This window comes from Doryrhamphus excisus, linkage group LG6, assembly GCF_037039965.1.
Source record: "Doryrhamphus excisus strain RoL-2023G ecotype Guam linkage group LG6, RoL_Dexc_Guam_v1.1, whole genome shotgun sequence".
NCBI lineage: Eukaryota > Metazoa > Chordata > Actinopteri > Syngnathiformes > Syngnathidae > Doryrhamphus > Doryrhamphus excisus.
In genome coordinates this window covers 4,043,677-4,063,960 of record NC_136362.1, presented here as the reverse complement: position 1 = coordinate 4,063,960, position 20,284 = coordinate 4,043,677, and the positions used below count along the sequence as shown (strand labels likewise).

The 20,284-nt window shown below is 40.1% G+C and overlaps 1 protein-coding gene across 2 annotated transcripts in view; it reads right to left on the bottom strand.

The window, feature by feature from the left end:
- cdh13 (cadherin 13, H-cadherin (heart)) overlaps positions 1 to 20,284 on the bottom strand; it is a 182,452-nt gene that overhangs the window by 86,136 nt on the left and 76,032 nt on the right. Inside the window, exons 1-3 of one of the 2 annotated variants that reach the window (XM_078791167.1) lie at positions 17,574 to 17,717; positions 12,078 to 12,179; positions 4,358 to 4,510 (exon numbers count right to left, since the gene is read on the bottom strand). In XM_078791167.1, coding sequence (XP_078647293.1) covers positions 4,358 to 4,510; positions 12,078 to 12,128 — 204 coding nt within the window. In that variant the 5' untranslated portion in view covers positions 12,129 to 12,179; positions 17,574 to 17,717. Of the gene's footprint in view, positions 1 to 4,357; positions 4,511 to 12,077; positions 12,180 to 17,573; positions 17,718 to 20,284 lie in introns of those variants that run through there. The other variant, XM_058088199.2, reaches the window with a different exon arrangement.

Sequence of the window (20,284 nt, the reverse complement as noted above, 5' to 3'; positions counted from 1 at the left end):
TCCTCCCGTCCTCCCTTTCTTTCTTTCTTTGCAAACTCAATGTACTACACACTGGGGGGGGGTCAATGTACTACACACTGGGGGGGGGGGGGGGCCCACCCCTGGAGTGGGATGATCCTGACCACAAGCAAAGATGGAACGTGAGATAAATATCTAATAGAAGTACAATGTAAAGCATATTTTCCCAGAGTGGATAAAACTTGTGATGTGTGATGTTTTCGGAGCTATTATTATTATTATTATTATTATTAAAAGGTGCTATGACGTGTCTGACATATCCATAAGGAAAGGTAAAAAGTGCAAAACCCTGATTACCAGTAGTAGCTGTAATGATCTGATACACTACGCCATTTCCCAATACTGTCAAAGTACTTTTTATACGTCTGTTTGCACCAATTGTGTTGGTGTTTGTATAGGTGTGTGTGTGTGTGTGTGTGTGTGTTGATCTGTTGCCAACACACTGGGAATACGTTCCCAGCAGGACTATTTCCTGTGTGCAGGGCAGCGTATCGTCTCTCTAAAGCCCTGGAAATGATAGCCCAGTCAAGCAGAAAACAGTAGAGGGAATTTAACACCAGTTTTCAGTTGCAGCAACAACACGTGGAACGGCCGTCAAATGGCCATTCCACGTTTTACATTACGGCTGTCTAAAATTCCCATTCAGTCATAATATTGAATAAGTGTCAGTTGCGTTTGGATATGAAAATACAAAGCTGATGGATTACATAAACATCTGCGTGGGTGTATTTTGCTTAATTATGCCAAACCAAAATGTAAAACAAATACCATCATAGAAAGAGGGCAATGTTTTTTTTATTTTTTTATTTTCTAATAAATATGTGTGAGGTCAATCTTGATTTATTTAGCAAAACATGAACTGGGATTTAAGTTTTTCCATTTGAAAACGACACCAAAACAATGGATAACCTCACGTTTCTTTTAGTTTCTTAAACAAAAAGAAAATGAATAACGAGGGTATAAAGTTAATTCTTGATTACGTCTGAGAGGAAGGAGCCAGCCTGCGTGAATTAAACTTAATCATATATTTCCCTGTGTGTTTGTCGCTTTCAAAACAACGTGTAATTATGTCAGCAAAAGCCTCCAAGCTTGCAATTATGTCTATTCTTAATTATCCGGGTCTCCTTGTCTACGGTTGTACCCCGTTTATTGGGGTTAATTGGCTCCAGATACGACCAAGATGAGGGAATTTACAATACGTGGGGAAGTCGGTGTCCAAGTGGATCTTGTCCACAATCCGTTAATGTAAAAGTGACGTTAAATGTTCATTTATCCCTTTTATTCATCATTTATACGCATTAAAAAGTATTTTCTGCATGAAAAACTACAAATGTCAAAGTAAAAAAAATATATCTGGCGCTAACATTTCCAGTTTTGTGTATTTATTTAATTGGATATGGATTAGTTCTTATGGCGAAAATAGATTCAGTTCAAGGTGGGACTTCTGGAACGGATGAATGACCCCAGGTGGTGCAGGGTCGTGACCCCAAGTGCAGGTAAAGGTCTTTAATTAAAGCGCAGGCAGGTGAAGGTACTCACAATAGCTGGAGTCAAATCCCAAAGTGGGGAAAAGGTGAAATAGAAAATGCTGTGTGATGAATAAAATTCCTCCCCGACACGTAACGTAAACTATGCCAATCATCCAGCATCCAAAAGAAGCTCAATAGGAGGAAACTCAAAGTACACTAAAGTACACTAACCCTGTCAAATAATGAACTACAGTAGGTGCATGTACAGCTTCTTTTCTATTTATTCCATTTGTGGTCTTCAAGTCCCAGACGCTTGCACGTATTTTATCACATTTACTAATCCAGGCTTTTTCTCCAGCAAGTGGCAATGCTAATGGAAATGCTAATTGTTTGCCTCTCGCGGGGAATTTCTTGAACAATGCCGGCCAATCTTGATTGTTTTGTTTTTGGTTCAGCTGAATGATTAATGACTTTACAGTATATTTGTAAAAACACTCAACTCAGCTACAACATGAAGGGAAAACTGCACTTTTGGGGGAATATTGCTCATAATCCCTATGTGAGACAGGAATGCACGTCTTTCCCGTTTCTGTGCATCCCAGATTGCCATCTCGTGCTGGCATTTTTCCACAAAGAATGTAATTGGAATTCACCTTTCACCTATAAAGTGGTCTAATTAGATGACATCTTCTATGCTGTAACTATGCAGTAACAATCACATTCATGAAGTACTTCCAGCGTGTTGGTCAGAATTCTACCATTGAGTTCACATCAACTAACATCACATCAGGACAGATTCCGGGAGAGATGCTGCTTCCGGGTACTTTGGACAAGTAAGTGTCCAAATCCTTAAATCCTTATCTGCTCCAAGTGACTACATCACAGCCAATGAAAAAGAAATCAAAGAACTCCGACCAGACGCCTGTCCATCAAGTATATCGTATTCTGATACACGGGGAACATAGGACTGCATATCACCGTTGTCACTCCAAAGTTAACTCATCGGTGTAGGCTCCTATAAGAATAATGTACCCCAGCTTGGTTAATATGCACATCACGGAATGTTAATGGAACGTTGTTGTTTTCCTGCCTCACTTAGGGATAGTGGATGATGGGCAACATTCCAAAACAAGTGCAGTTTTCCTTTAAGTCCTAAGCTATAGCTCTACGTATTATTGCCTAGGACAAGACGTATGGCTGGTTAAGAACTGTATCTGCACCATAAAACAGCATTTGGCCACCTCGTCGACGTATTTTATCAGCTTTTGGCACACAATAGACTTTTTTAATTTTTTGTTGTAATACTTTTAATATACATCCTACGTGAGTTATGAGTCGCACTCAAAATTAACCCTTATTGTCATTTATTTCCACAACGTTTTAATAGAGCAAACGCCATTTAGGCGGCGTTAGTCCCGGACTGGATGTGACTGGGTCAGTCTCCAAGCACCGTTGGACACTTTAACTGGGATACGTTTGAGGGCAGAGCTGATAGGGGAACCTTCTACCGAGTCATGATTTGGTCACAGACGCTCTGTCTCTCCGTGATAAGGGGAGAGAATAACGTGACACGCAGGCCTGGCTTGGAGAATAAATGAGGAGGGCAACAGGAAAATCACAAGCTGAGGAAGTTTGAGGCCAAAGCACCATTAATGAGGTTATTAAATGCATGGAATCGGATTGAACACATTTGGTTGACGGGAATGTGCTTTTCATGCCAAGTATTGTTGATTGTTATGAATTGCTGCAAATTGTGCATATTAAAATTAATAACATATTGATAACATGAAGAGAATAAGACTGGGAATTAGCAAATGAAGTCAACTGAACCTGGTCTTTCATCCTGCAGTTTCAATATTCAAGGGCCGGTTTTAATACAAACATTTTAATACGCAATGATTGCGTGAAAGCTGTCAAGTACGTGTTGTATTTGTGTCGCTGCTGCACAAGCTTTGGCTCTGTTTTTAAGAGATATTGACAGCGTGAATCACACTCAACGTAAGAACTTACATAACCAGAGACACTTTAAAAATCCTGTTCCTGTCCTACTTCCCGTCTCAAATAAAAAGCAGGCAACAAAATGGGCACCAAAAACAGGGATGAGCATGAAAGATACGTTCCTTTCATTGTCAGAACTTCCAACCTTGAAAAAATGTTATTAGTACTCCTGTACACACTCCCCTGGGTACTAGGGGAGACGCTTTGATATTGCTACTATTTGTTTGATTAAAAATGAAAGCAAAAAGCTAAAAAATACAGTAAATATATATATATATATTTAGTAGCGTTGTCTCATTAATTATGACGATCAACAAGCAGTATTGCAAGATGTCATCATCACGTTCTTAGAAATTTATCACATAAATGGAATTGACCTCGGACCCTCCATATATTACCATGTGATGCATTGGTTCAGAAACTAGACGCTTCATAGGACTAGAACAATGGCTTGAACGGACTGAGACCTCTTGTCGTTCATACAGTCACATTGCCATATTGTGTATTTGCTAGGATACACACACAGTGCAGCGAGTACATCTCCTGTGGAGTAATGCAAGGTAACGTAGTAGAAATTAGGAGGGAAAAAAATCATAAAAATCATGAAAAAATATTTTTAAAAAATTATTATTATTATTTTTATTATTTTTATTATTTTTATTATTTTTATTATTTTTATTATATACACTGTAAATGGCAACATACAAATTAAATGAGTAAATCTAACTCACTTTTTAAGTGTTAAGTATTTAGTAATTTCATTCATGTAATTCATTTACAAGCTAGCATCAATTAGTTTTTATGATGCAGCACGTTTGCATATTTCATATTTTTTTGAAGTAAAGTCAACTGATGTGCAACAAACTACTGACCTGGTAGGAATCAATGGCCTCCCGGTCCAGCGAGCGGGTGACTGACACGTCTCCCGTGTCGATGTCGATGGTGAAGAGACCTTTGGGATCCCGGTCCGCACCAGGGCCCGTCAGTCGGAAGATGTGGTCCCAGGATTTCTCTGTTGAAATCACCTGGAGGCGAGTACACCCGCATAAACAACTGTAAGCTTTGCAAAGTCAGAGTGATTCTTCCATTAAAGCCGAGGTTCTTGTGTTGGGAGGAGGTACTCACGTGAGACTAACATCAGCCAGGAGCATCCACGGAAAAGCCGGGAAGAGGGAAAGGGAGAAAATGAATGTTAGACTGTGAGTGCAGATATAAAAATACAGATGGAAGCTTAAAACCAACATTTTCTGGGGAAAAAAAATGACTTTATCTCATTTAACAGCCCAACTCCGGGCGCTAATCAATATGTTTATACCGGCAAACATAATACGAATAATGTAACACATTTGTTATTTGTTAAATGGAAAATGACTTTAAAAGATGTCAACACGTCACGGCGTTCAGCATCTGCAAAGCGGGATGAAAAGACTTGGATTCACAGATGGCTCGGCCTCAAACAGCGGGGATGCGGCGGCACAATAAAAGCACGCTGGTGTCAAATGAGATGGAAAGTGTTTTGCCGAGCGAATGACACAGAAACTTCAGCGCTAGCGTTAGCCAAGATTAGTGTGATTACGTGACACCATAGCGATGCAGGTGGCGCGCGATGGTGGCGTCGAACTCACAAAATATGCATACGGGCTTTGTCTATATTGAGTGCGTCTCCCACTGTGAGGGAGGAGGGGGGGGGGGGGTGGCGAAGAGCACCCCACCCTCACCAGCAACCCAAACCTTATCAGGTCAAATTCATAGTTAAGCACAACGGGGCTTGTGATATGATATGCAAATGACGGGATGTTTGATGCCGCTCTGCAAGCACACAAATAATAAGCCTCATAGTGTGTGTGTGTGTGTGTGTGTGTGTGTACAGTTGTAACCCTCAGTGGCATCTTTGTTTTCACCGACCCAATTTATGCAGGGAGCTGTGAATAAAAAAAAATGTGGCTATGAACTGTTCTGCCGGTCTTTGCTAGTCTATTAAGAAGAAAAAGTGACTTTCACAATAAAAGCCAATCAACGTGGAATGGCTTGGTTGTTGTTGCTTCCACAGGTTGAGCTCATACCATCAAAACTTGGCCTGGTTTTCACAGATTTACACCAAAATATCTCCGTTTCCGTACATGTTCTTGCACTTTCAGATCATTCATTTGATGGAAAGTGCATTACAAATAAAATTCATTATTATTATTATTATTATTATTATTATTCATTCATTTTCTACCGCTTTTTCCTCACGAGGGTCGCGGGGGTGCTGGAGCCTATGCCAGCTGTCTTCAGGCGAGAGGCGGGGTACACCCTGGACTGGTCGCCAGCCAATCACAGATTATTATTGATATTAGAATAATTGTAATAATTAATTATAATAATTAGAATAATTAATATTATAATAATTAGAATAATAATTATTATTACTATTATAATATTATTAATAATAATTATTATTCATTCATTTTGTACCACTTATCATCAGATTATTATTATTATTATTATTATTATTATTATCACTATTCATTTTCTACCGCTTATCACAAGGGTTGCGGGGGTGCTGGAGCCTACCCCAGCTGTCTTCAGGCGAGAGGCGGGGTCCACCCTGGACTGGTCGCCAGCCAATCACAGATTATTATTGATATTAGAATAATTGTAATAATTATAATAATTAGAATAATTATTATAATAATTAGAATAATAATTATTATTACTATTATAATATTAATAATAATTATTATTCATTCATTTTGTACCACTTATCATCAGATTATTATTATTAGTATTATTATTATTATTATCACTATTCATTTTCTACCGCTTATCACGAGGGTTGCGGGGGTGCTGGAGCCTACCCCAGCTGTCTTCAGGCGAGAGGCGGGGTCCACCCTGGACTGGTCGCCAGCCAATCACAGATTATTATTGATATTAGAATAATTGTAATAATTAATTATAATAATTAGAATAATTATTATAATAATTAGAATAATAATTATTATTACTATTATAATAATAATTATTATTCATTCATTTTGTACCACTTATCATCAGATTATTATTATTATTATTATTATCATTATTCATTTTCTACCGCTTATCACGAGGGTTGCGGGGGTGCTGGAGCCTACCCCAGCTTTCTTCAGGCAAGAGGCGGGGTCCACCCTGGACTGGTCGCCAGCCAATCACAGATTATTATTGATATTAGAATAATTGTAATAATTAATTATAATAATTAGAATAATTATTATAATAATTAGAATAATAATTATTATTACTATTATAATAATTATTATTATTCATTCATTTTGTACCACTTATCAGATTATTATTATTATTATTATTATCATTATTCATTTTCTACCGCTTATCACCAGGGTTGCGGGGGTGCTGGAGCCTACCCCAGCTGTCTTCAGGCAAGAGGCGGGGTACACCCTGGACTGGTTGCCATCACAGATTATTATTATTATGGACCTGAATTTGTCTTCAATATGAATAAAGTATCAATCAATCTATTTTTTGGTATTGTCATGATTTCTTTCTTTCTTTTTTTCTTGCAACTTCCTTTTTGCCGTGATCAGTAATAAAAGCAGGGACCTCAAAAAATAACTCATAGCTACGATAATTCATGTAAAATGTATATCATCCATGTTCAACTGTACACATTTGATATGTTTATGTCTTGTTGCTTTTATATTCATTTTTTTTTAGATGCACCTTATACACTCCAAAAGTTTAACACACTTGCTTTGTCAGTGAAATGAAATACTTCCGGTTTTATTCCGGAATTATTGACATGTTGCCACTCACCGTACGTATGTTCCACTGCAGCGCCATGATTCATGGATTAGTCCAATCAGCAGTCATATCGATATGTTTTTTACCATTCATACGTGCACCAACCTTTGTATGGTTGAAATCTTGCAATGCACCTTTCAGGCGGAGTGCAACTTATCACGCGGCTAGCGTGTGCAGGTGCGCGTACACACGCTTTTATAAGTCGGAATATTTTTACACACATGCCGTGTCGGCTTGTGTCCCGAGGCACGCTTCCAAGCGGCACAATTCCGCACTTGCACTTAGCATTTTCAAGGCGTAAGTGCCTTCACACTGTGAATTACGGCAAAACGCAGTACGCCGCCGGTACCTGGATGCAGCACTCGGCACGCCGCAAATAATGAGCGCCGTGATGGCGCTTAACCAACCTCAATCATCGTCATCTTGTATGTAGCGGAAGGGAAGAATCAACTCCAGTGGTTGCAATTCACAATTAAAAAGGAGAGATGAAGAAGAAGAAGAGGAGGAACGGATAAATATTGCAATCATCATTTCCGCTACGTATTCGATGACTGTCATCGATTCGCACTCATGAACGAAGTACCCAGTGTACACAGCATGAAGTTGAAGTGTGCAAGTGCACGATTTGGAACCTGGCCACAGAGTTATGAATGGAACGCGGCCAAACGGTGTTATGAATGAGTCGCTAATTACTCATCATCAGTGCTTTCCTCCCATCACAACAAGCCTGGGATTTGGGCTTCAATCAAGAGGGACCTTGTAGAAAGTCATCAAGACTTCTTGGCTGTTGCTCGGAAAAATAAAGCTTGTATAAAAAAGGTCACAGGTTTCATATAATTCACTGCAGCCTGTTTTTCACCTTCCCTTCCAGCGTTGAAAGGGATTATTATGAACACTGCCGTATTTGACCTTTTCCCCGAAGGAACAAAGAATTAGGTAATGTTGTTGAACTCCACTGTCAGATTCCGACATCCGACTGCTGGATGTTGGGATCAACGCATGCAAGAAAGGAGCATGCAAACTCCACAAAAACGTTTGAACCCTCAGCCTCCTGCCTGCATGGCCAATAATAAAATATTCCTTCTGATATCACTTATCAGATCCAATCATCGAGGTAGGATTTGGAATCTGCATCTTCTGCAAATAAACATAACTAAATAGAAGACGGGAGGAAGAATTTGTTTATTTTTTTTGGTCTTCCCAACACAATTAAGTAAATAATTTATTCAATATGATGAAGCCGTAGGCTTGTTGCTTTTTAAGGCGGTAATATTCCCCAACACGACTCGCTTGGAAGCTCAGATAAAGCCCGCGTGTTGAATGGCAGATTTGGTGAGAGCATAAACAACAGAAAAAGTGCATGTGAGGAGAGGAAAATAAAAGAAAGCAAACATGTAGAAGCTGACGGACAGCAGGGAGACAGACGGTGCGGAGAAAGGAGACAGGCTGACAGCGAGAGCAACCACGGCGCCGAAACAATGCAACAGAGGAACAAGAGGCGTTTCTTCTCCGTAATATCGTATCTGAGCCTGCGACCAAACTATTACATCACTCTCAGAAACAAGTTAGCCTGTTGCTACTTCGTAGATTTGATTTTTTGGATATTTTGATTTGGCATTGCTTGATTAGATGGAAATGTGCTTGTAGGTTCTTGCTCTAAGTAGTTGGGAGGGCAAGGTGAGGAGCAGCGAGCAGGGACTTTGGGAGAAAATTGTACCGATCAAATAACCATATCGAATATTTGTCAGACATCAACTAAAAACAAACTACAGCGCCGTCTCATATTTTGCAACTCTTATGCTGTAGGGCCTGCTAGCTAGTTATTACTTCATGACTTCATGCATTCATTCATTTTCTACCGCTTATCCTGACGAGGGTTGTGCGGGGGTGCTGGAGCCTACCCCAGCCGAAAGGCCAATACCAGGGAACATATAGACAAACAACCATTCACACTCAAATTCATACCTATGGACAATTTGGAGTGGCTAATTAACCTAGCATGTTTTTGGAATGTGGGAGGAAACCGGAGTACCCGGAGAAAAGCCACGCATGCACAGGGATTGAACTGGGGTCTCCTAGCTGTGAGACCTTAATGCTAACCACTCATTACCACTGTTAAGGTAATGTCATGTAAGGTAATGTCTCAGTGTTTTGTGTCATCACTGCCACCAAGTGACCAGAACAGGGATTGAACTGGGGTCTCCTAGCTGTGAGACCTTAATGCTAATCACTCATTTCCACAGTTAAGGTAATGTCATGTAAGGTAATGTCTCAGTGTTTTGTGTCATCACTGCCACCTAGTGACCAGAACAGGGATTGAACTGGGGTCTCGTAGCTGTGAGACCTTAATGCTAACCACTCATTTCCACAGTTAAGGTAATGTCATGTAAGGTAATGTCTCAGTGTTTTGTGTCATCACTGCCACCTAGTGACCAGAACAGGGATTGAACTGGGGTCTCCTAGCTGTGAGACCTTAATGCTAACCACTCATTTCCACTGTTAAGGTAATGTCATGTAAGGTAATGTCTCAGTGTTTTGTGTCATCACTGCCACCTAGTGACCAGAACCCAACATATTGGTGGAGACAGCGGTAAACGGCGCCTTTGTCGGAGAAGTCAGGTGACCCCTCGGTGCTTGGTCCCCCAGAACGAGTAGAAACCGATGTGGGCCAGAAACCATTAGCGATTTGACTGATTTAGTTGATCTTGTTAGCTGACAGATATGACAGGCACTTTTATTGCAAGATCTGGCCCGGGCGGCGCCTCGTAGCGAGTCGGTTACCGGACCCCCGGGGACGGCAGGGGAGCGAGCTCGCCATCAAAACAATTTTGCAGCTAGCAGGAGGTGTGACATAAACAATAAGGTTCTTAGCCTTCTCCGGAGACCTGCTGTCAGAACACCACCCTTGCGCCCCTTTAGGTCGTCAACGCCCGCGCATAAACACCACCGAGATGTGCATGTACCGCCCCCCCCCCTTATTGCTATCATACAGCAAGATGGAGGAAACATGAAAAAGCGGCAGGTTGCATAAGAAGATGGAAAGCTATCGGTGTGGAAAATCAGTTAGAGCACGTCACAGACATCCGGCTTCTACTCGGATGTAACGGCACACATTAGCCCATCCCGTCCAGTCAAGCAGGGGAGGATGGAGGTATGAATGAGAAGGGAATTGGATGGGAGAAAAATGGTAATGAGGCTACTGCAGCGGAGCCGCGGATATTAATGTTTGATACGGCGTTCACCGTCTAGTCACATGATGAGCGCACGGCTGAAGTCATTAACTGACAAATATACTGCCGCTCCGTCCCGATGGGCCGAACTTAACTGCTGACTCTCATTCTTGTTTTCGGACAACCTCCTGTGAATTGCGTAACAGTCCCAAGTAGCTCGGGGTGCCGCACTCAAACAGGCACTGCAGTGATTAGGTGCGAGGCCCGGCGCCGCCGAGCCGAGCTCTCCGGAGTATTGCCGTTATCGTAAATATACTGACGATCTGATAGCTTTGGCGTTCGTCACCAAGGGCACAGGCGGATTTCTCAGCGTCGCCACGCTAATACATCTTTGATTTTATCACTCTGCAACATAAATGAAACGTCTGCTGAGGGTCTAAAGCATTAATAAACAATGACAACTTTGCACCATGGAAGGAAATTAAATCATTAGCCAACGTGATAGACACCGTGGGGATATTACAATAATGGAATGCCTTTTGTTTCATACTAAAACTGGCTAAACGGCCGATTCAGACAAACTCGGGCTGGACTCACACTGCGGGTCTAAATGCCAAATGCTGATTTTGTGCCTCGTGTTTGAGCATTTCTAGTATTTCACTGAATCAGAACCCACGGGTGCTCGTCTCTGTGAACTCACCCTTGGCACCACGAGCGAGAGTCGCTATTCGTTCATCACGGTTAATTGGTTACAGACCCGACCACGATAAGTCAAGATCCGCTAATTAAGATTCAACATTAATAAGTTGAATATTTTTGTAGAAAAGTCGGTTTACAACCTTGTAAATGTGGTTTTAAGCATTTTTAGAGCCCTCTAGACATGACATAACACCCCTATAGTCACTTTTACATTTGTTTTACAGATTCACACGTTAGCTTGTGGCTATTGTCTCATCAGTGTAACATTAGTGACACACAGTGACCATTTATTGAATACTAAATACCATGTTTTTATTAATGGGTCTTCTGAATGCCTTATAAAGTATTTGGATTTTTGTTCATTTTTATGCTTTAAAAATGTACATTTTAGGCAATAATAGATCAAATGTGCTTAAATATGCATATTGTTTGACAGCAAAAATTTAATTTATTTCGACTCGTGATAGAGTGAGGCCGCAATATTCGAACCGCAACGTGGTGGGGGTTGGATAGTGGGACTCCTAAATCGCCATTGTGAGGGTGCCGTTTCTTCACTTTGCCAGGAAGTCAGTCACCAAAGATGAGACTTGCTGCAAACCAAAATTACGAAAACTGAAGCTAATTGTTGGATAGCAGCCAGTCCGTTGCCTGAGCGCTGTCAGGGTGCCCTTGAGCAAGACACTGAACCGATAAACTGCTTAGGGAAGCAACATGCTGTGTAGTGGCCGCTGTGCCAAGCTTATATACGCTTTACAATCCAATTTGTGTGTGTGAGCGTGTGGATTGGATCTTTGTGTTTATGCGCCATGCAAGTAAAAACAACAGCGTTTAAAACAACAACTTTCCAAGGGGAATAAACAAAAATCTGATTTGAGCAATTTTGCTGAATGAGGCCTATTTGTATTGCATTCAGAGCTTGGATGATTTTTGGTGTTTTTCTTACCCTGCCAATGATCCTTGGGAATGGGGCTCGCTGGTTCTCGGTGACAATCATAGGAGGAACCAGCAGGGATCTTTTCCATCTGTGTGGCAGACCAACAATCTCCTAAAAACAAAGAAAATGAAGCACAATATTTTAGCCTTCCAATTTCCAATCCATTTTGTTTAAAGTGACTTGGCGTGGTCTTTGTAAACTATTGAAGAAGATAGAAGATAGAAGATTCACACTCACATTAAACAGTCAATAAAATATATTTGAGATGTTGACAAGAAGCAGAAAAGTTTTTCATTTTTCACTCTATTGATCGTGAAATGAAATATATCGAGTGTAATAAGTAATGCAAAAAAGTATCTTCAGTGAGCACTGCAGCAATAGTTGACAAAAATAAAAATCAGCACAAATTTTACAAGAATTAAGCCAAAAATATGAACTTATTCCCTAGCAATTTTTCAAAAGACAAAGACAATTTTGACTGATCTTTCAAGGCACACTGAATATTGTATTCTATATAAACATGAAACCTAACAAAAGAAATATTCTGGTTTATATAAAAAAAAACAAAAAACCTGTAATTATGTCATTTTGTCAGTTAAGAGATAAAAGATGAAAAAATATATAGCATTTTACAGGTGTAATGTTGCAATATTATGAGGAAAAAAAATCATTTTTGTAGCATAAAGTTGGAATATTAAGAAAAAAGATGTTAGTATTTTAATGTATTGAAATTATGAGAAGCAAACAAAAATTTAAGTGCAATTTTTTTGGAAAAATTAAGCTAGGAAAAAATAACATTATGGTAATAAAATACAAATATTATAGTAAGTTGTAATATTATATCAATATCACAAAGCTGAAGTAAAAGTATTTTAATTAAAAGAAAATATATAAAAATATAATATATATGCTGCATCCTACATGAATTACAGTCAACTTTACGTCAAGTTAATTATTATCTGTCTTTGATTGTACCCACAGTACCCACAGTTGCCCTGATATAAAAAGCATCCTGTTTGGATTTAGACACCAAAAAACCAGAATGAAACACACCTTGGCATATATCACAAACTATTAGCCATTTAATGGCCCAGCAATAATTACTGCAGATGGTTTTGGCAAAGCGATACACCGACGTTCAGGCACGAGTAGCTGATCACAGATTGTAGCTCTCCAAAATACAATTGCATCAACTCATTTCATCTTCAGCCCTCCTGCTGTTGTTTGTTTGTGAACAATGACATGTTTTTCTTTTTTTTTCCCTCGCTTCTGCTTGGATGTGGATGAGAATAAGTCTGTCGCCGACATACCGAAAGGAAGCTGGAAGCCCGGTTGCCAAGTTCAGCCAGGATAACTAGCAAGAGAGGAGAGTCTGGAAAGTGTCCACAACACCTGGACGCAAGCCTGGGGGAGACAATGGTCTCCCATTCACACACGTTCATTCCGACAGCAAACGCCTGGCCGACTGAGAAATAATTAGTATTCAAATACAGTAAGACCTCCAAAGTTGGGTTTATAATTGCACATGAATTATGCCGGAAAGCTAAATTAAAACCTGGTGAGTGATTTTACTTCATTTAGTTTTATTATAGGGGGGTTAACTTGTCTTGTATTGCATTTGATAATGTTAAAAATTGTGAGGTCAATACACTTTGACGATGGTGATATTCTGAGCCTGGAACTCCAGAATTTATACTGCAGAAAAAATGTTTGTTTCTTAGTTGTGGTGCTTGAAAATGTACAATACCTACTGTCGTCTCAGCACCGTATCGTTTCAGGCGGCCCGCAAAAGGCTGGAAATGAACCATTATTTATATATACAGTAAAGTCTCGTTATATCGATACTCTCGGGAGTCGGAAAAAATATCGATATAACCGGACTATCCATATATCCGATCCTGCGCCGAACTGCATTAAAAGTGGGCGGATCTTTGATATGGCATGTAATTTTCTCCTTGAGTTCAGGGATTGCGTATCTAGCATGCTTTTGTACTACAATACATTTTGTACTACAGTAAATAAAAATAAACTTACGCTGTAGTGATTACCGGTTACCGGGACATAATTCACCCCGGAACTATCGATAGGGAAGGTGTTGCCACCCGGAGGGGTAGGCGCGAGGGACGGGTGTTTTCCGCTGTGTGTGCTGCACTCTGGTGGTGGAAGTGTGAAAAATAAAGTTGACTGGAAGCAGCCGTTGGCCGTGTTCTTTTTTGGTATTGAAATCCTTAAGCAAAGATTGATTTAAGCTGCTTTTGTATCGATATAAGCAGACCAAATTGGCTGGCGGGAGATGAAAAGGGCATCGTAGTAACCGGATTATCATAATAACCGTGTATCGTACTATCGATATAAGCAGACCAAATTGGCGGGCGGGAGATGAAAAGGGCATCGTAGTAACCGGATTATCATAATAACCGTGTATCGTACTATCGATATAAGCAGACCAAATTGGCTGGCGGGAGACGAAAAGGGCATCGTAGTAACCGGATTATCATAATAACCGTGTATCGTACTATCGATATAAGCAGACCAAATTGGCTGGCGGGAGATGAAAAGGGCATCGTAGTAACCGGATTATCATAATAACTGTGTATCGTACTATCGATATAAGCAGACCAAATTGGCTGGCGGGAGATGAAAAGGGCATCGTAGTAACCGGATTATCATAATAACCGTGTATCGTACTATCGATATAAGCAGACCAAATTGGCTGGCGGGAGATGAAAAGGGCATCCTAGTAACCGGATTATCATAATAACCGTGTATCGTACTAACGGAGCTAATTATATCATAAAAGACTAGAAATTTTCCAGGAAATGAAAATAGTATCGTAATAAGTAGTAATTCGTTTTAACCGATATCGATATAACAAGACTTTACTGTATGTTTTTATTTATATTTATATCAAGTGTTACAGCAGATTATGACAGACCAACATTGAATTTGACATGTTTTACTGAATTGTTCACCCAGAATATACATGGAGGAGGATTTGGATGCGGTTATAAGATATTAGACGAAGTGATGCAGGCGCTTTTAGTAGATGGGATGTTTTGCAATGCAGATCTCCTTGTCCTTCCTCTTTTATGGCCTTGCTGTGTGAACCCGGACAGACCGCACACAAATACTGTTTGTGTGTTGACTGTTGATCCTGCTGATGTTGGCTGTCAGCGTGTCCGACACCATCCCCCTGGTTTAAAAAACCAACAGGTAAGAGACAAATACCAAGCCATTTGTCTCCAGAACAGCGCCAACACTCAGTTGTGCCGCTATCCGTCGAGCACTCCCGCCACTAACACCTCGCCTCAGACTGCCCTTACAAAAGGTCAGAAAAACACAATGAAACAGTAATCATAAATACAGCCAGACCAGAACCGGCTGAGATACACAAAGTGATCTCCGAAATGGCCAGTCTTACCAAACCCATTGGGGTATGACCTTCCCAATGGCAGCCAGAGAAGTCTTAAACTGGACATGAAGCCATTAAAGTGCCACATGATGGTCTTTTAAGCACAGGCTGGAAGAACTCCGACCTGATCTGGTGGCCAGGGATGAGTGCATCATCGGCATCGTGCAGAGGTCTCAGCTGCGGCATATAGTACGTTTAAACAAGGGGAAAAGGCACACTTAGTTTTAGTGGCAAAATGATAAGATAATGTCAACGTTTACATCATTCCAGCACTCGGTTACAAAATTATATACACAATATATGCATCATTTATGAAATGGCGATGCAATTTTGGTGCAGAGTCTTCAATGATTTCAAGTGTAAAATATTAACACAGTGGCTTTATTTATAAGGTGGTATATGTTTCATGGAAATGGAGAAACATTCAGAATTTTATAATACAGTAATCCCACATTTATCGCTTTCAGGGCCAATTTCCGTAAATTAGGATTCCTTATTTGTACTGTAAATGTAATATTTCCATAGTTAGAGCAGAGAAAAACTGTTTAAATATGTTTTATTGCATCATTAGAGCCCTCTACACATGAAATAACACCCTTTCAGTCACTTGTACACTGGTATTATTCAATAAGGCTTCTCAGACATGAATAACATGACAACTCACACATTAGCATTGGCAGGGTACTTCCTACGCTAGCTATTTTCTCATCAACGCAACCTGATTGACACCCAATGACCAGGGTGGAGTACTACTACATTGCCCCTGTTTGTGGTTAAGGAGGTACTCATTATGCAGTTAAATCACTTTATGAGAGAACGGTATGCAGTGGATATTCACACAGGAGCTGCTGCCGGCAACAACTCTAGGCCACACTACCACCACCATATTTTGCTGTTGAAATGCGGCTTTTCTTTTACGACAAATGTAACGGGATACACACTTTCCAAAAAGTTCAACTTTTGTCTCGTCAGACCAGAGTACATTTCTCCAAAAGAATTCATCAAGATGTTTTCTGGCAAAATGGAGACGAGAGTCAATGTTCTTTTTGTTCGGTATTGGTTTTCATGTTGGAACTCTGCCATGCCGCCCATTTGTGTCTTCCTTCTGGTGGTCATGACCTCGCTGCTTGCCTTAACCGAGGCCTGCGGTTCTTTGGGCGTTGTTGTGGCTGAGAATATTTGGTATTCATAACTTAGTAAAACTAATACTGTATTCGCATGAACGAGTTGTCATCCAAGTGTGGAGCTAGTGTGGCGAGCAAAGTCACGTCCTTGTCTCTTCTACCGTTTTTACCTTCAATGCTATATTGAGAAGTGTCATTACTCATTTGTGACACGGTGGTGGAGTCCTGCTGAGGAACGGATCATATCAAGGCCATCCTCAGCCAGTCGTAACGAGGTTGGATAGCCATTAATTGCGTTGGAAAACCCGAGACGTGTTAGTATGCTACACAGCGACCTAAAAACAGTCGACATAATAATTGATTTAGCTCCCACAACGTTGGTTCTTTAAAGCATTGGTGTTTACTGGTTTGTTTGTGGAGTGCAACGCTTTCATCCTTCCTTTCCTTGGCATGGCTGCTGATGGATTTTGATTGGCTTTTTATGTCAGCGTTTAGTGCCTTGATATTTACTGTTGTCCTTCCTTATGTCATCTGACGTCATCCATCTCTCGGGATAGTACCTGTTTCCTGTTTCTTTTCCATATCCTCCTTCTCTGCATTTCAAAGACAGAGAATCTTTTTTTCTTTTCTATCCATTGACGAGAACCGATTCAATTCCAAGCCTTTTAACCAAATAGCGAGAATAAAGAGGAATGAATCGGAACGGAACAGACAATAGAAAAAGCATATCCAGAATTATTATTGAGTGCAGAGGATGATGATGTTTGCCGCTGTGCTGCGTATGCAAGATGTTCCGTCTTCGTCATACCCAGACAGCGTTAGTCAACATTCCAAGCTCGGTGACAGAAAATCTATTTGCTATTGTGGGATGAAAATATTAGCGAGCATGGAATGTTGCAGAAATACAGAAAACATAACAAAAGCTGAACAAACAGGCTTATTTTACCAGTTGTTACATTTAAAGCGTACCTGCTATGCGTCCGTAAGGTAGAACTTCTGCAGCACAACAAAAACAGAACAGAAGAATGCAAACGCAAATCTCTGGCTTTGGCATTTGTCAAATTGCAATGCATTATTCTGGATTTTGCATATTGATTATTTCACTTGCACAAGAATAATCTTTTTACAGCCTCCCGCACCCCTCAGGGCTTGATTGAAAGCGAACTAATAGCTCATGGAATTAAAATGATCTCCTCCTTCAGTCCAAACATCATCAGCCAATGAGCGCCTTTCTTTGTGTTTCTTTGCCGCGGGATGTTTCCGTTTAAAGAGAAAAGAAACAAGGCATGGAAATGTTAGACGAACTTGAAAATGATTCCATTGTTGAAGAGGAATTTGGGCGGGATGACACCCACTTTTTCCAAATCTTGACAAACACGGGATCATCAAGCGGCAGATTGAGGACTGAGCGCTACGGCGGGGATTTAAGTCAGAGGTTGTCAGCACATCCTGTCCACAAGACAATACACTTGACTTATTGTCATCCGCTCCAAATATGTCATCAGCTATGTTGGATAGTCCGCTGGAGGCTGGGCTGAGGGCCTGGGATGGGCAGCAAATGGGGAATGCAGGATGTGGACAAATATAAGAACAATAGATGTTATGATTATGTGAATCCCAATGCTAATGGAGTGAGAACATTCATTGATGGCGACATAATAAGAGCTTTCTTTTTCTCTCTCATGACAACAAACTGTGGTTATTTAGAGAGGTTTTGCTCTTTGGCTGCGGCTCTTTTAAATATTATTTTAGTCTCTCTGCTCGTTGCCTCGTTCAGAAATACATGTTTTTTTGCTCTTAAAATTAAATCAAATTAGACACTCAGCCTTATAATTATGTCTAAAAGACATACTAAAGATTAGCTATAGCAGAAACAAAGCTTACAGAATACCAGAGGTGTGATCTCCAGTGACATGACTCGGACTTGATCACAATTTTGATGACTTTGGACTTGACAATATCATATTATCTTGACTTGACTTGGACTTGAACAACAATGAGGTTGGCTCAAGCCATCAAGCCAGGTTGTATGTTAAGTTTAAATTACCGTAATTTCTGGACTATAAGTCGCTCAGGAGTATAAGACGCACAAGACCAAAAATGCATAATTAAGCCGAAAAAAAAACATATATAAGTGGCACTGGAGTATAAGTCGCATTTTTTGCGGGTAATTTATTTTACAAACCACTTGACCAAAATAACATTTTTTTCATTTATAAGTCGCTCTGGAGTATAAGTAGCACAAAGCCAAAAATAATTTGCATAATTAGGTAGAAAAAAAGATACATAAGTCGCACTGGAGTATAAGTCGCATTTTTTGCGGGTAATTTATTTTACAAACCACTTGACCAAAATACAGTTTTTTTCATTTATAAGTCGTTCTGGAGTATAAGTAGCACAAGGCCAAACATAATTGGCATAATTAGGTCGAAAAAAAAACATACATAAGTCGCACTGGAGTATAAGTCGCATTTTTTGCGGGTAATTTATTTTACAAACCACTTGACCAAAATAACATTTTTTTCATTTATAAGTCGCTCTGGAGTATAAGTAGCAAAAGGCCAAAAATAATTAGCATAATTAGGTCGAAAAAAACATATAAGTGGCACTGGAGTATAAGTCACATTTTTTGCAGGTAATTTATTTTACAAATCACTTGACCAAAATATATTTTTTTTCATTTATAAGTCGCTCTGGAGTATAAGTCGCACAAAGCCAAAAATAATTGCCATAATTAGGTAGAAAAAAAGATACATAAGTCGCACTGGAGTATAAGTCGCATTTTTTGCGGGTAATTTATTTTACAAACCACTTGACCAAAATAACAGTTTTTTCATTTATAAGTCGCTCTGGAGTATAAGTCGCACAAGACCAAAAATAATTGCCATAATTAGGTCGAAAAAAAGATACATAAGTCGCACTGGAGTATAAGTCGCATTTTTTGCGGGTAATTTATTTTACAAACCACTTGACCAAAATAACATTTTTTTCATTTATAAGTCGCTCTGGAGTATAAGTAGCAAAAGGCCAAAAATAATTAGCATAATTAGGTCGAAAAAAACATATAAGTGGCACTGGAGTATAAGTCACATTTTTTGCAGGTAATTTATTTTACAAATCACTTGACCAAAATATTTTTTTTTTCATTTATAAGTCGCTCTGGAGTATAAGTCACAGGAACAGCCAACCTTTGAAAAACAGTGCAACTTATAAGAACATGTTGGCCGTATTCAAACACTTGGCGGACCGGATATGGCCCCCGGGCCGTACTTTGCCCACCCCTGTTGTAGGTTGTGAAGTGTCCAAAAAAGTCCACAATTCAAAGTTGTGCAACTCGGAACTCAACCAAGGGATTCTAAAGCTGCAATGAGTGGTTATGCACCAAATCAGTCGGCACTGCCGTGATTTTAGGTTAGTTTTTTTCCCACGTGAGATGTATCTGTTTGCAAGCATCAAACTTAGTGACCGTGTCAAATTGAAGTTAAAGTTGGAAAGGAAACACACAGGTGCAGACGACAAACGCCATATGCCGCGATGTGGGTACCGCTCCAACCGGAGCTCAGCAAAGACCCCAGCGAGAGCTAAAAGGCAAGGATGCTGGCGTTAAAGCTGGAGACGAGAAAGAGACGAGGCCACGGGGGCACTTAGTGCACCACGGAAAAGATAGATGATCACTGAGA